This window comes from Ictidomys tridecemlineatus, chromosome 3 (assembly GCF_052094955.1).
Source record: "Ictidomys tridecemlineatus isolate mIctTri1 chromosome 3, mIctTri1.hap1, whole genome shotgun sequence".
In the NCBI taxonomy this organism is placed as follows: Eukaryota; Metazoa; Chordata; class Mammalia; order Rodentia; family Sciuridae; genus Ictidomys; species Ictidomys tridecemlineatus.
In genome coordinates, this window is record NC_135479.1 from 75,857,704 (window position 1) to 75,872,027 (window position 14,324).

The 14,324-nt window shown below is 48.2% G+C and overlaps 1 protein-coding gene and 1 long non-coding RNA gene across 4 annotated transcripts; one reads left to right on the top strand and one right to left on the bottom strand.

Moving 5' to 3' along the window:
- The first annotated feature begins 922 nt into the window (after window positions 1-922).
- Gnat1 (G protein subunit alpha transducin 1) lies at window positions 923-8,247 on the top strand. 3 transcript variants are annotated; one of them, XM_021727496.3, is made up of 8 exons: window positions 933-1,423; window positions 2,653-2,695; window positions 2,804-2,945; window positions 3,052-3,209; window positions 3,303-3,431; window positions 3,648-3,777; window positions 4,014-4,183; window positions 4,302-4,432. In XM_021727496.3, the coding sequence occupies exons 1-8, from the start codon at window positions 1,318-1,320 to the stop codon at window positions 4,306-4,308; spliced, it is 885 nt and encodes a 294-aa protein (XP_021583171.2). In that variant the 5' UTR covers window positions 933-1,317; the 3' UTR covers window positions 4,309-4,432. The 3 variants fall into 3 exon arrangements, with proteins under 3 accessions (XP_040125672.2, XP_021583171.2, XP_021583170.2); XM_021727495.3 differs by having other exon boundaries at window positions 943-1,423; window positions 4,030-4,183; window positions 4,302-8,247; XM_040269738.2 differs by having other exon boundaries at window positions 923-1,423; window positions 4,014-4,445.
- On the bottom strand, window positions 2,331-5,243 carry LOC144376253 (uncharacterized). The gene is made up of 2 exons (XR_013436491.1): window positions 5,106-5,243; window positions 2,331-4,110 (listed from the first exon to the last, which is right to left on the bottom strand). It is a non-coding gene; the product is annotated as an uncharacterized LOC144376253 (long non-coding RNA).
- Window positions 8,248-14,324: the final 6,077 nt, after the last annotated feature.

Here is a 14,324-nt window from a genome sequence, read left to right on the forward strand (position 1 = left end):
TATGTACAGAAAATTATATATGCACACATACAACCACACAAATGCTCAGGTACACAACTGTGCTCACACATGCACACAGGCAGATAAACTCTAACATGCTTTGCACAGGAATATGTATTTGCACATTCAAGCACACAAGTGAACTCACACATGTGCCTGTGAGGGGAAATGCATAGGGGGCTGGAAATGTTGCTCAATAGTAGAGTATGTGTGAGGCCCTTGTGATCCCCAGCAGTGAAAACACACAATAGCACGCATGTGTATATTTGTGTGTACACGTAAAACTGCACACAAAGCTGCATGAATACTCACATGCACTAAAAAGCATAAGCACACATGTACACAGTGGTATACAAGCACAAACCTGTCAAGCCATTACCTTGCTCGGTGCCAATAAAGGACAGAAACTTACATTCTGGCACATGTAGCTGATGTGCATGCCTACCATACCTACCAGGGTCCATCAAAAGCATGTAGAGGCCCTGCTCAGGGTCAGATCTAGCCTTCAGTATGGGTAATTGCAGAGTAAGCCTTTTGCCCCATGATTCCCAGCAAGGCATAGAACCCTGGTCTGGAGCTAACTCTTCTCATCCACTACCTCAGTGTACTCCTGTCAGCCTCTACTTAATCATCAGTAAAATAGAGCTCATGATAAGGACAGCCATCTCCTAGGACCAATATGAGCTTACAAAATAAGGAACAAGCAGTGCTGAGTCCAGTGCTGGGCAAATGGCAGGTGCTCCATGCCTATTTCTCCCACCATTTCCTCTTCCTGTCATCCCCCAGGGCTCCAGGTCCTGTCCTCCCCTTTCTTTATTTAATTTTTTTAAATGTGGTGCTGAGGTTCGAACCCAGGGCTCACACGTACTAAATGAGTGCTTTACCGTTGAGCCACAACCTCAGCCCCCTTTCTTAGTCTTACCATACTAAATATTTCTTACGGTAGTGGGATAGGGGAAGTACTGTTCAAGCCCTATCCTAGAGGGATGGAGGGAGGGAACAGAAGGGATGCAGAGTCAGCGGTTGAGGGATTGGGGACATGCCAGCCTGATTAGAAGGGTTGGGGGACTGAGCTAGCTTCACCTGTCCTTGTCTCTGATTGGGCCTTGGGCATCCTAACTCTCAAATCCCACTAAGCAGCCCCCACCAGGGCCGTCTCCAGAGACCTTAAGGTCTCTGGAGAGTCAGTTGGTTGCCAGTCTTGGGGCCAGAAGAGAGTCTCTGGAGGCCAGAGGCTGGCCTGAACCAAGTTCTTGGGATACCCTCCATTCAGAAGAGCCACCTGCTCACCTTGTCCCTTCACCTGCTGTTGGGGTCATGGGGGCTGGGGCCAGCGCAGAAAAGAAGCACTCCAAGGAGCTGGAAAAGAAGCTGAAAGAGGATGCTGAGAAGGATGCTCGAACTGTGAAACTGCTGCTTCTGGGTAGGGGTGTGGGCCCTGGTGGGGAAGGGCAGCTGCAGTGAGTCAGGGACCTGGAGTCAAGTGGGCGGCCCTTCTATGAGGCAGGGGTTCCTTGGGGGAAAAAAATAAGCCTATGATGAGGCAGAACACAGTGTAGAAGCCCTGGCCAAGCAAGGCAAGGCCTGACAGGTGATGTTGCAGTCCCCTCTAGGCTGGGCATCCCATGGCAATCTCCAAAGAACAATCATCCCACTGCAGAAGTTTGTGCCAAACATACCTTTGTACAAGTGTGTAGAAGGGATACTTTCAGCTTAACAGGCCATCTGGGCAGGACTTAGAAACCAAAGGCCTCACTAGGAGCCCCACATAGGGCCACTCCCTTGGGAAGAAATCATCCTGAGAACAGGGATACTCTAGGACCACCCAGATCCCAGATCCCCAAACAATGACTCTCGGATGCCAGAACTTTACTGTTGGCAGACCTGTAAAGCAGCTAAAGGAGTTGGAAAAGTACTGTGGGGAATAGATAAACCTGAGTTTATGGTCCCATGGGTAGTGAAGGGAGATGGGCTGATCTAAGCCTGTCTCAAAGCCACTGCTTAACCCCCCAAGGGAAAGAGCTGTTTTAAGAGGGTGAGGCAGTCTTCCAAGCCTTCCAGGATCTATCCAATCAGCTGGAGGTGGGCAGAGGGACTGAGTCAGGGCCCCCAGAGGAACGGCAGAAAAGCTAAGCCAAAATCCCATTAACTGTGCCCAGTGCTCCTAAGAGAGCCAGCTCAAAAGGGATGTCATCTCTGTCCTCTCTGCCTCCAAAGGCTCTAATTCCCTCTGAGCCTCTAAAAGACAACCTTCCTTATGGTGAAAGGCAAAGAAAGGTTGAAGCAGCTCAAATAATTCTGTGCATGCAGTACCAGAGATTCCCACAAAGTGGAGCTCCAGGATTTCTTTATTTTGGTCTCACAGCAAAATAAAGAATGCTTTATACCAGGGTCCTGGAGATTCCCTGGACAGTTAAGTTTTCTGATTTTGTTCATTGGCTCCCTTTTGTCATTGTGCTGACATTTACAAACGTTTTTCCAACAGTGCTTAAATGCTTACTGCGGGTGGGGTGAGGGCAGATATGACTAGGGATCTAGCTGGAGTGCTGGTCCCTTGGATGCGGGTCCAAAGGGATGGCTAACTCCTCTTCTGGCCTCCCTCAGGGAAATGGAGGGGATCCATGTGGCTCTAAAGTGCAGCTTCCCTTTCAGGTGCGGGTGAGTCCGGAAAAAGCACCATTGTCAAGCAGATGAAGTGAGTGCCCCTGCCCTCCTGAAACCTCTGGGGGTGGGTACAAGCACACTGGGACCTATTTTTCACTACTGCCTCCCAAGACGCTGACTCTGCTCGCCTTGGCCACAGGATTATCCATCAAGACGGGTACTCGCTGGAAGAGTGCCTTGAGTTCATTGCCATCATCTATGGCAACACTCTGCAATCCATCATGGCCATCGTGCGGGCTATGACCACGCTCAACATTCAGTACGGAGACGCAGCGCGCCAGGTGCGCCACGAGAAGGGCTGATGGGGCCCCCTCCCCCAGGAACTGGAGGCGCCCAAATGGGCTCCAATTCGGCGTCCTCAACTACCAATCCCACCCTGCCCCCCAGGACGATGCCCGGAAACTGATGCACATGGCAGACACGATTGAGGAGGGTACGATGCCGAAAGAGATGTCGGACATCATTCAGCGGCTGTGGAAGGACTCGGGTATCCAGGCTTGTTACGAACGCGCCTCGGAGTACCAGCTGAACGATTCTGCGGGCTAGTGAGCGTTCGCAGGCAGGGCGGGAGGGTGCGGGCGGGACTCTTCTGAGCCCCTCTAGGTCACCCACCTACCCACACCGGGTGTTTCCCACAGCTACCTCTCAGACCTGGAGCGCTTGGTGGCTCCGGGCTATGTGCCTACTGAGCAGGACGTGTTGCGTTCTCGTGTCAAGACCACAGGTATCATCGAGACGCAGTTCTCCTTCAAGGATCTCAACTTCCGGTAAGATCCAATGCCTTTGCTCAGGACTGCCCGTAGTTCCCCGGAGTTCACAGCCCCTAGACGCGCTCCCTGACCCTTCTCAGATGCCCTGCCAGAGGAAAGGTCCAGCGCCCCTAGATGCCAGTCCCGTCTGAGAGCTCCCCAGCCAGTTCTAGGGAGGAAAGAAACCCCAGGGAGGCGCTGGAGGCGCAGTTTCAGGTCCCCTCTGCCCCACAGGATGTTTGATGTGGGTGGGCAGCGCTCGGAGCGCAAGAAGTGGATCCACTGCTTTGAGGGAGTGACCTGCATCATCTTCATCGCGGCGCTGAGCGCCTACGACATGGTACTGGTGGAGGATGATGAAGTGGTGAGTGCCAAGCTAGTCCTGAATGTTTGAAGAACAAAGCGGAACTGGGGAAGCATCTGAGAGCAGAGAGAGTTGTTCCAGGGCGGTCTGGAGGAGGCAAGCAGGCAGCTCGCTGCCCTGCTGGAGGGGGAAATTCGGAGGCTCTCGGGCAACTATGGGAGCCGGAAAACCCTGGGCGGGTCTGTTGGGTGCCGCCCATGTGAGGGCGACTGCTGGTGTCTTCTGGTGCCCGACAGCCGATGCTCTCCTCAGAACCGTATGCACGAGAGCCTGCACCTGTTCAACAGCATCTGCAACCACCGCTACTTCGCCACCACATCCATCGTGCTCTTCCTCAACAAGAAAGACGTTTTCACCGAGAAGATAAAAAAGGCACCCCTAAACATCTGCTTCCCGGATTACGACGGTGAGAGTCCCCAGCCCTGCCACCAGGCGGCGACCCACTCCCAGGATCTGGGTCACGCTCCTCCCACCAGGAAGGGCTAAGGCCGGCTGTGGGCTGTGAGCGCTCCCCTCTGCTACAGGGCCTAATACATACGACGATGCGGGCAACTACATCAAGGTGCAGTTCCTGGAGCTCAACATGCGACGAGACGTAAAGGAGATCTATTCCCACATGACGTGTGCCACTGACACACAGAACGTCAAATTTGTCTTTGATGCTGTTACGGATATTATCATCAAGGAGAATCTCAAAGACTGCGGCCTCTTCTGAGGTGGGGTCCTCTCTTCCCTGTTTGTCTTCTGGGTTAGACTCCTCCCTACTCCCTGAAGTCCCGCTCCAATGTCCCCACCGCACAGCTTTCGGGGCCCACTCTGTCCACTTACCCTATAGGCCCCACCTATTTAATATATTGACCCCGCCCCATCTTCACAGGCATCATTTCTTTCAGGGCAGCCCCCAACAAAATGCCTAAATCTATATGAATCTCAGGGATGTTGACCCAGTTGACTCAGTTTCCTTCTCTCGTCACAGATGTCTGAACTGATGAATGTCCCTTGTCCTGTGGCCCTGCAGCCCTAGCTGCCTAATAGCCACATCCCTGTCCCCAACCAGGTCTCTAGGACTCTTGGACCACAGTCTGCTGCCCCACTAACCACACACCCAAAACCCTGAACCCTGAGCCTTGAGTCACAGACCTTCCCCCACTCCCCCAACCCCAGCCCTGCTATTCACCGCCTGGCTGCTCTGGCCTCTTGGACCCACAGCAGCCAGCCACAGCTAGGACATGGCAGTACTTGGGGGCAGTTAGAGCTTACAGTGACTCAGCACTGCCCAACTGACCAATCTTTTGCAGCTGTCCTGCCCTTGGGGACCCACAACTCACCTGGTGGGTCTGGGTTCACCAAACAGTCCTCCCTCCCACAGTTTCATGAAGGTACTCTTGAGATACCCCTCCCCCAAGTAGGCCTGCTGTTACCAGCAGCCCAGTCCAGCCCTGCCACCTCCATGTGGCAAGTCTGACACCTGTCTACTCAGTGACCAGTGACTGTCCCTCAGCAGTTTCAGGAATCCAAAGTCCAAGCTGGTCTGTCCAAGCTGAGAGGCTTCCACATAGATAAATTAGTGACTGGAGGTGGAGCTGGGAGTTCCTGGTGCTAGAAAGAGACATAAATTGGACCCTTTCCCAAATACCAGACTCAGAGTACCCCGAACTCACATCCTTCAGATCTGCATTTTCTGTCCCTGGATACCAGATCCGGACCATACCCGACTTCACCCACCCACATATACACAGTACTCCAGGCTGGTCAGCCAGGGGGATGGTGTGTTGAGGGAGCAAACTGTTGACCACAGCCTTGGCCAATAGTCAAGCTGTCTTAGGGGGTGGCTGGGGGCAGAGTCCAACTCCCATCGATCAGCCCCAGGCAGAAAATGCAGGATAGGATGGAGGTGTGGGCTGTGCCCAGAGGAGCCTACCTCATGTGGCATTACAGGAAACCCTACTGTTTGTCCCTACTCCTCTCACCCTCTCCTTCCAAAGCCCATTCCTTGGTAGGGAAAACTGAGAACCATGCCTGAAACCTCAGGGATAAAAATCACATCCCCAACATCCTGCTTCTTCCTTCCTCATAGAGCAGCAAATCTTTGCTTATGCCCATGGGGCAGGGCTGTGCTATAGCTGGGGATAAGGAGCTTTTATCTGGCAAAGCCAGAACATAAACTGCATTTCCCTTAGCTAGATGCACAGCAGACTCAGCAATAAACCTTTGCATCAGGCCCCAGTTGTTCTTTCTTGGGGGAATGCGGGTGTGGAGGAGAGCTTAATTATCATGAGTTGTTGTAATTTATTAAGTACCCAATGATGGGCTGGACATGAAATGGGAAGATGACTCCTTCCAGGAAGAAGAGCCTGGCCTGATGTTGGGGACTCTCTTGGTAGTATGGGACCAATTTGTGCCTCTTGAGGGGTGAAGCTATGGGAAATGTTCACTGGGAGAATCTGGAATCAAAAGTGAGTTTTGATCTGGGCGTGGTGGCACACGTATGCAATCCCAGTGGCTCAGGATGCTGAGGCAGGAAGATTGTGAGTTCAAAGCCAGCCTCAGCAATGGTGAGGCACTAAGCAACTCAGTGAATTGCTAAACAAAATACAAAATAGGGCTGGGGATGTGGCTCAGTGTTCTAGTGCTCCTGAGTTCAACCCCCAGTCTCCCCCATCAACAACTCATGATAATTAAGCTCTCCTCCACACCCGCACTCCCCCAAGAAAGAACAACTGGGGCCTGATGCAAAGGTTTATTGCTGAGTTTTGAGGTAGAGCCTCCTTTGATTGGATAAGGCTGGGGAACATGGGAGCTCAGTGGAGCAAGAGTAGGGAAGTGGGGAGATGGGGTGGAGAGATAGTGAATTGGTGACAAACACTAGGTGTTTGTCTAGAGAAAGCCTGTGCTTTCTCTAGAAGGTGATGGAAAATCATGAAAGTTCTTGAAGCTGGGACATAATTATGGCTGGGATTAGGGTAAGGCTAGTAAGGACCTTATGTCTGTTACAAAATGTAAGGGGATGGCCAAAAAAATCGGTAACCAAGATAAATATTATATTAATGCAATAATTTAAAAACTCAGAATTAATGCAAAAAATTCACAATGAACCAAATATCAAAATGCAACAGGGGCATACCAAAACATAAGAACCCAAAGGATAAGGGGAAAATATCTACTACTGTATGTGTTTTTATGAGGTTTTATCCTTTTTAAAATTTTTTTCAATCAATAGATTTTATTGGGGGGCTGCCTAAAGGGGAAGAAAAGTAGAGGCAGAGAGAAATAGAAAAAGCAGAGAGAGGAGAGAGAGAGAGAGAGGAGAGAAAGAAGAGGAAGAGGGCAGAGAGAAGAGAGAAGAGGGCAGAGAAGGAAGAGGAAGAGGGCAGAAGGGTTTTACTCATTTTCTGTGGTGAAATTCCCATATCATAGAATTTACCATCTTTGCCATTTTGAAGTGTACATTTCAATGATATCAAATACATTCATAATGTTGTGCAACCATCACTACCATCTATCTCCAGAACTCTTTCCTTATTGTAAAAGGAAAATTCTATACTTATTAAACAGTAACTCCCAATTCTTCCCTTCTCCCAGCCCCTGACAACTTTTGTCTATGATTTTGACTACTCTAAGTACTTGTAAGTAGAATCATACAGTATTTCTTTTCATGACTGGCTTATTTCACTTAGTATAATGTTCTTAAGGCTCATCCATTGTCATAATTTTCTTAATCATTTCTTCCTCCCCCACCCTCCTCCTCCTCTTCCTCCTCCTCTTCTTTCTTCTTCTTCTTCTCTGATACTTGGGATTGAACCCAGGGGTGCTTTACCACTGAGTTACATGCTACACCCCCAGTCTTTTCTATTTTATTTTTAAATTTTGAGACAGGGTCTCATTAAGTTGCTGAAGCTGGCCTCAAACTTGCAATCCTCCTGCCTTGGTCTCCTGAATCACTGGGATTGCAGTTATATGCTACTGCACGGAGCCAGAATTTCCTTTTAAAGGCTGAATAATATTCCATTGTAAACATTTGCTTATCTATTCTTCAGTCAATGGATCCTTGAGTTGCTTCCATGTTTTAGCTGTTGTGAATAAAGCTGCTATGAACATGGGTGTACAACTATGTCATTGATATTCTGTTTCCAGTTCTCCGGGGTACATACCCAGACGTTGAATGGCTGAATCATATGATAATTCTTTTTAATTTTTTGCAGAATCATTTTCTACAGTGGCTATACCATTTTACATTTGTACTACTAATAGTGCATTCTTGCCAACACTTGTTATTTTCTGTTTTGTTTTATTTTTGTGCTGTTTTAAGAATAGAGCCCAGGGGCTGGGGATGTGGCTCAAGCGGTAGCGCGCTCGCCTAGCATGCGTGCGGCCCGGGTTCGATCCCCAGCAGCACCACATACCAACAATGATGTTGTGTCCGCCGAGAATTAAGAAAAAATAAATAAATGTTAAAATTCTCTCTCTCTCTCACTCTCTCTTTAAAAAAAAAAAAATGCAGCTGATATAAAAAAAAAAAAAAAAAAAGAATAGAGCCCATAGCCTCATGAATGGTAGGCAAACACTCTACCATTGAGCTACATCCCCAGACCATTTTATTTTTTTTTGTTTTGAGACAGGGTCTCAGTAAGTTGCCCAAGCTGGCCTCAAACTTGAGATCTTCCTGCCTCATCCTCCTTATTAGCTAGAATTATTGGTCCGTGCCACACCTGGCTTCTTTCTATTTTTTGATAGCAGCCATCCTAATGGATTTTCAATGATATCTCATAGTGGGCCTTTTGTTTGTGTGTGTGTGTGTGTGTGTGTGTGTGTGTGTGTGTGTGTGTGTGTCTGTGTGTGTGCTCGTACGCGCACTGGGGGTAGAATCCAGGGCCACTGTGCTACACCCACAGTTCCTCATTGTAGCTTTGATTTACATTTCCCTACTGTTTACATGTTGAACATACTCATATGCTTACTGGCCGTTTGCACATCTTCAGAAAAAATGTCTTTGAAATCCTTTGTTCATTTTTTAACTTAATTGGTTGGGCCTTTTTTCTTTTCTTTTTTTTTTTTTTTTGCCTTTTCCTTTTTTTTTTTTTTTTTGGTAATGGGGATTAACCCAGGGACACGATATCACTAAGCCACATCCCCAGCCCTTTTTTATTTTTTATTTTGAGACTCCGTCTTGCTTAATTGCTCAGGGCCTTGCTAAGTTGCTGAGACTGACCTCAAACTTGTGATCCTCCTGAGTTGCTGGGATTACAGTGTGCACCACCATACCCACCTTTGTTTGAGGTTTTTGTTACTGAGTTTTAGGAATTCTCTATACATTCTGGAAAATAATCCCCATCAGAAACATTATTTGCAAATATTTTCTCCCGTCCTTTGGGTTTATGTCTTTTTTTACTCTTTAATGTTTTTTTTTTTTTTAATGTTTTGTTTAGGTGAGCACTCTACTACTGAGCCACAACCCCAGTCCCTCTTAAATCTTTTTTGTTGGTGGTGGTGGTGGTATTGGGGATTGAACCCAGAGGCACTTCTGAGCTGCATCCCCAGCCCTTGCCCAGCCCTTTTTAAAAAAGTTTATTTATTTTATTTTATTTGTTTTGTTTTGTTTTATGTAATATTGAGGATCAAATCCAATGCCTCATACATGCCAGGAAAACACTCTACCACTGAGCCACAGCCACAACCCCTGCCCAGCCCCTTTTATTTTTTATTTTGAGACAGGGTCTTACTAGGCTGTTAAGGGCCTTGCTAAATTGCTGAGGCTTCCCTTGAACTTTTGATTCTCCTGCCTTGGCCTCCTGAGTTGCTGAGATTACAAGCATGCTCCACTATGCCTACCCATCCTCTTTTATGTATTTTTAATAGTTACACTTTCCCCCAGAACATTAAAATAGTTAAAAATTTGAAAGTAGAGGCTGGGGTTGTGGCTCAGCAGTAGAGTGCTCACCTAACACGTGCGAGGCCCTGAGTTCAATTCTCAGCACCACATATAAATTAATTAATTAAAGGTATTAAAAAATTTGAAAGTAGGTATATTAAAACTCACTTCTTTTTCCAGTGCTGGGGATTGAATTCAGAGTCTTACATTGCTAATAAGCAAGCACTGTACCACTGAATTATATCCCCAGCCCAAATTTATGTTATTTTAAGCTTAAATAGTTTATTTCTACCTAAACAAGAATTATTATAATTTTATTTTCCTGGGTTTAATGGAGACAAAAATCATCAATAATATTTTTGAAATTTGTTATGTGAAAAAAATAATCACTAAAATTTTTCAAGCCAGGCATAGTGGTACTGTAATCATAGCTACTTAGGAGGCTAAGGTAGGAGGATTGCAAATTTTAGGCCACCTTGGGTAATTTAGTAAGAACTTGTCCTTAAATAAAACAATAAGGCTGGATGTTGTGGTGTAAACCTGCAATCCCAGCAACTCATGAGGTTGAGGCAGGAAGATCACAGTTCAAAGCCAGCCTCAGCAATTTAGCAACACCCTAAGCAATTTAGTGACACCTTGTCTCAAAAAAACAAAAGGGGCTGGGGAGAGCTGGGGCAGTAGCTTAGTGGCAAAGTACCTGCCTTGCATGCATGAGGCACTGGGTTTGATCCTTAGCACCACAAAAAAAAAAAAAAAAAAAAAAAAAAAAAAGAAACAAATAAAGGCATTCTGTTCATCTACAACTACAAAAAAAAAATTTTTTAAAAAGGGGTTGGGGATATTGCTCAGAGGTTATGCTCACCTGGGTGCAATCTCAAATAAATAAATAAAACAAAAAGAGGGGCTGAGAATGTAGCTCCATTGTAGATCACTTGCTTAGCATGTGCATGTGTGAGGTCCTGAGTTCAATCCCCAATACCAAAAATGTTTTTTTCATAAAGCATTTCATAAGGAGCACACATTTTCCTGCGGGGACCTCTATGGGCATGGAAAAGGAGAGGAGTAGTCTGGAAGACCCATGAATCAGAGGCTTATTGGGTGTGTCCTCAATACACAACAGAGCCAGGGACCTGCAAAACAAGGGACTCAGCCACAGGATTCTGGGTCTACAGGTTGACCAAGCACATGTGATGCTGCACCAAGCACATGTGATGCTGCACCAAGCCCAGACCACAGGGAAGTATTGAATGGGCTACTAGCAGGACCTTTGGTCACTTGGGGCAGATATCCAGGTGACAGATAGATAGATACTTGGGGCTGAGCAGAAGGCAGATTATAGATGGCATCCTCAATGTCCAGATGGATGTTGGAACTGTGAACTTGCAGTGAGCTGGAGAGGTAAGAAGGGAGGGTAAGGGCACACAGATCTGAGCAGGGGAAGAAAACTAAATAGCTCAGGGAGCCAAGTACACATGTGGGAGTACTGGTGGTGTTCACAAGCCTGAGTGAAGGAGTTTGGGGCTTTCAGGCCAGTGGTACAGAATCCCTGCTGGGTGGTCTTTGGGTCTGCTGAGCTGGAGCTATTCATCTCTACTAAGGACCTCCCCAAGAAGTTTATTAGAATGAGGTGGTGCAGGGGGATAATGACAGGGATTTAGTGGGCAGAGGCAAAGGAGAGGATAGGAGGCCTTGAGTAGCTAGCTGGAAGTGTTAGGCTTCAGAAGGAGAAAGGTAGACTAAGAAGGAGAGGTGGATTAATGGGGTCTTCCTCATGGCTACCTTGTCTTAGAATGGTAATGAAGTCCTCAACCTTCCTGGGCAAAGAACACAGCAAGCCAGAACACCATGTAGGGGCTGGACCCTGCCCTCCACAGATGGTTCTGACTTTAGAGTCTGGGATTAAAGATTGGTGGGCCTGGATCATGAGGGCTGGAGACACTGCTTGGCCTCAAGCTACCTCATCTATGACCAGCAAATGGGGTGTGGGGGAGCTTTGTCTCCAGCCACTCACCTCACTTCTCAGCCCCACTTACCAGTGTAATTACATCCGAAGGAACAGGATCAGTGGCCTGATGACCGATTCACAGTCCAGGGTATTGAATCAGAGAGAGCTGGCCTAGAATCAGGACCATGGCCTCACCTGTCATGTAGGTGGGGGACATTTACTATGGGCACCACCAGCCACCACCATCTCTCTTGACTTATAATCTCAAGGTGTCCCTGAGGGACTCTGTGGTCTTTAGCTCTGGCTCTGACAGGACTAACCTAGCCTAGTCACTGACCAGAGATTAGACAAGCCTAGTGGACGGTTAATGCTGCTGACGTCAGGGCCTGGCCAGATGACCACTGGGGGTTTGGGCCCTCCCCATGGGCAGCAGCACAGCCCATGTGACCTGGGATCATTAAGCCGCTTCAGTGGCCAGAGAAGCTGGGGGCCAGATCTCAGGGGAAAGAGGGCGGGCATGCCAGAGCTGCAGGGGCAGGCCTAGGACAAGAGGCACCAGCCCTGGCCCTCAGACTGGGGAAGGCTAAATAGCAGGGTTTCCTATGGATCCCCTCCACAATTCCACACTTTGTGTGTAAGATTAAACTCTCCTTTGCCTCTGCCCACTAAATCCCTGTCATTACCCCCTACACTACTTCATTCTAATAAACTTCTTGGAGAGAAGGTCCTTCATGCTCAAAGAGCAGCCTCCAAGGTACCAAACTAAGAATGTGGTCAGGTGCATGGGCCTGAGCCCTTGACCCTGGTGAATAGAGTGAGAACCATCATTTTCTATGAGGCCTTTGAATCTCTAAGAACTCCAGAGCAAGTGTCCTGTCCCTGCACACAGCTCTCCACTTAACAAGTGCTGATTTCACATGCATTCTGGTTTTCTCCACCTGTGGGTCCTTTCTCTTCCCAACCTTGGCATGTGCCTTCCTTCTCCTTGGCAGAGTCAAGCCAGAGTCTGGCTTGGCTATTGATTTTCCTTGATTCATGCCCTCCATTCTGAAAGGTGCTTTCCCATTTAGACCATAGAGAGCACTTGGAGATGTGGAGGCTGGAACTGAGTGAGATGGTAGGGCCACCACAGTGAATCCTGGGATAGCTGGCTCTTCTGGTGACTCAGGCAGGGTTCTCAGAGATGATCTTCTATTTGTGTGCTAAGGGACAAATAGAAGTTTGCCAAGGAGGTGGGACCTCGTGCCTTAGGAAGCACGAGGGCAGAAGCACAGCAGCATGAAGACTAGAATATTCTGGGAAGAGCAGGATCATGTGTGGCCAGCTGGGCCAAGGCATAGGGTGGAGGTGGGGGTACTGGGAGCAGGTGGGGGGATATCAGGTAGGCCAATTGAAGGTGAGGGAAGGAGCCTGAAGGGTGCCTAAGTAGCCAGTGGATCCAGATGCTGGGTTCTGAGGACTGGGTTAGAGGTGAAGATGGGACATCACTGTTAGGAGAGGGTCTTGGGACATCAAGTAGATGTGGGCCAGTGGATATGGTGGTGTCATGAGAAGAGGCTGCCTTGCTGGAGGCTCAGTGTTCATGACTGGAAAGGGTGGGGTGAGTGAGAGGTTTCTGAAATAGTGAAAGAAGGATCTGGCAATCCTGGGGACCCTAAATTCTGCTCCATATGTCTGGTACTTTCCTGGACCTGTGTTTGAGATGCAGAGATGGAAGAGTGGAAGCAGCAGCTGGGCTGATGCAGGAGATAAAACCTCCCTTACTCCCAAGCTGCTGCTCCCTACACAGCAGTTGCATGGATAGACATTCCCTCTGGTCTCTGGGAGAAGGTGCCTGGCAGCTCACTTAGCCCCATCTCTGCTGCCCAGCTGTCCAGCCACTGCAGGCTGGGCTGGGAGATTCGGCAGGTGGTGGGAAAGGCCTCAGTGCTGTGTTTGCCCTGGCGGGGGCCCAGGCCTAACAACAACAAAACAGTCAGCTCCTCCCCCAGCCTGGCCACAACTAGTCTGGCCCAGGGACCCCACATCATATCCTTCTCTGGGACTTCCACAGCAGCTCAGTCCAGCCAGACCTGCTCCCTCCAGTATAAATTGAGGACCTCTACACTCACATGCTGGATGACCTTGAACCAGGTCTAGCTCATCAGAACTGCCAGTGGAGCTGGATTTGCCTGTACATGCCTGTAATTCCAGCTACTAGGGAGACTGAGGCAGGAATATTGCAAGTTTGAGATAAGCCTCAGTAACTTAGGAAGGCCTCCAGCAACTTAGACATTACTGTCTAAAAATATAGGGCTGGGGGACTGGGGCTATAGGTCAGTGGTAGAGCACTTGCCTAGCATGTTTGAGGCACTGGGTTCTATCCTCAGCACCACATAAAAATAAATAAAGGTTTAAAGAATTTTTTAAAAAAAGGGACAGGAATGTGGATCAGTGGTAGAGCTTCCCTGGGTTCAACCCCCAGTATCAAATGCAAATAGAAAAAAAGTAATGAAAAAACAAACTGCCAATGGGAGCCAGTAGCTCTTTGTAAATGGCTCCTTGAACATCCAGGGTTCTGTCTATGTCCTTTGGATAGTGGGAGTCTAATGGCCCCTCATGATCATAGTGAGCTCCATCCTGTCAATTATATAGCCCCAGGAGGCAAAGCCAAGTCCCTTTTACTGACAAGGCAGGAATTAGGTGACTTGAGGTTTTTGGAGGTTTCCCCCATCCCAATACATTTCTCTTTAG

Bases quoted from the DNA above. Each gene is read 5' to 3' on its own strand.
- Gnat1 (XM_021727495.3), top strand. From the start codon at position 1,318: ATGGGGGCTGGGGCCAGCGCAGAAAAGAAGCACTCCAAGGAGCTGGAA. The intron at 1,424-2,652 runs GTAGGGGTGTGG...CTTCCCTTTCAG, and splicing joins TGTGAAACTGCTGCTTCTGG to GTGCGGGTGAGTCCGGAAAA. The intron at 3,778-4,029 runs GTGAGTGCCAAG...TGCTCTCCTCAG, and splicing joins TGGTGGAGGATGATGAAGTG to AACCGTATGCACGAGAGCCT.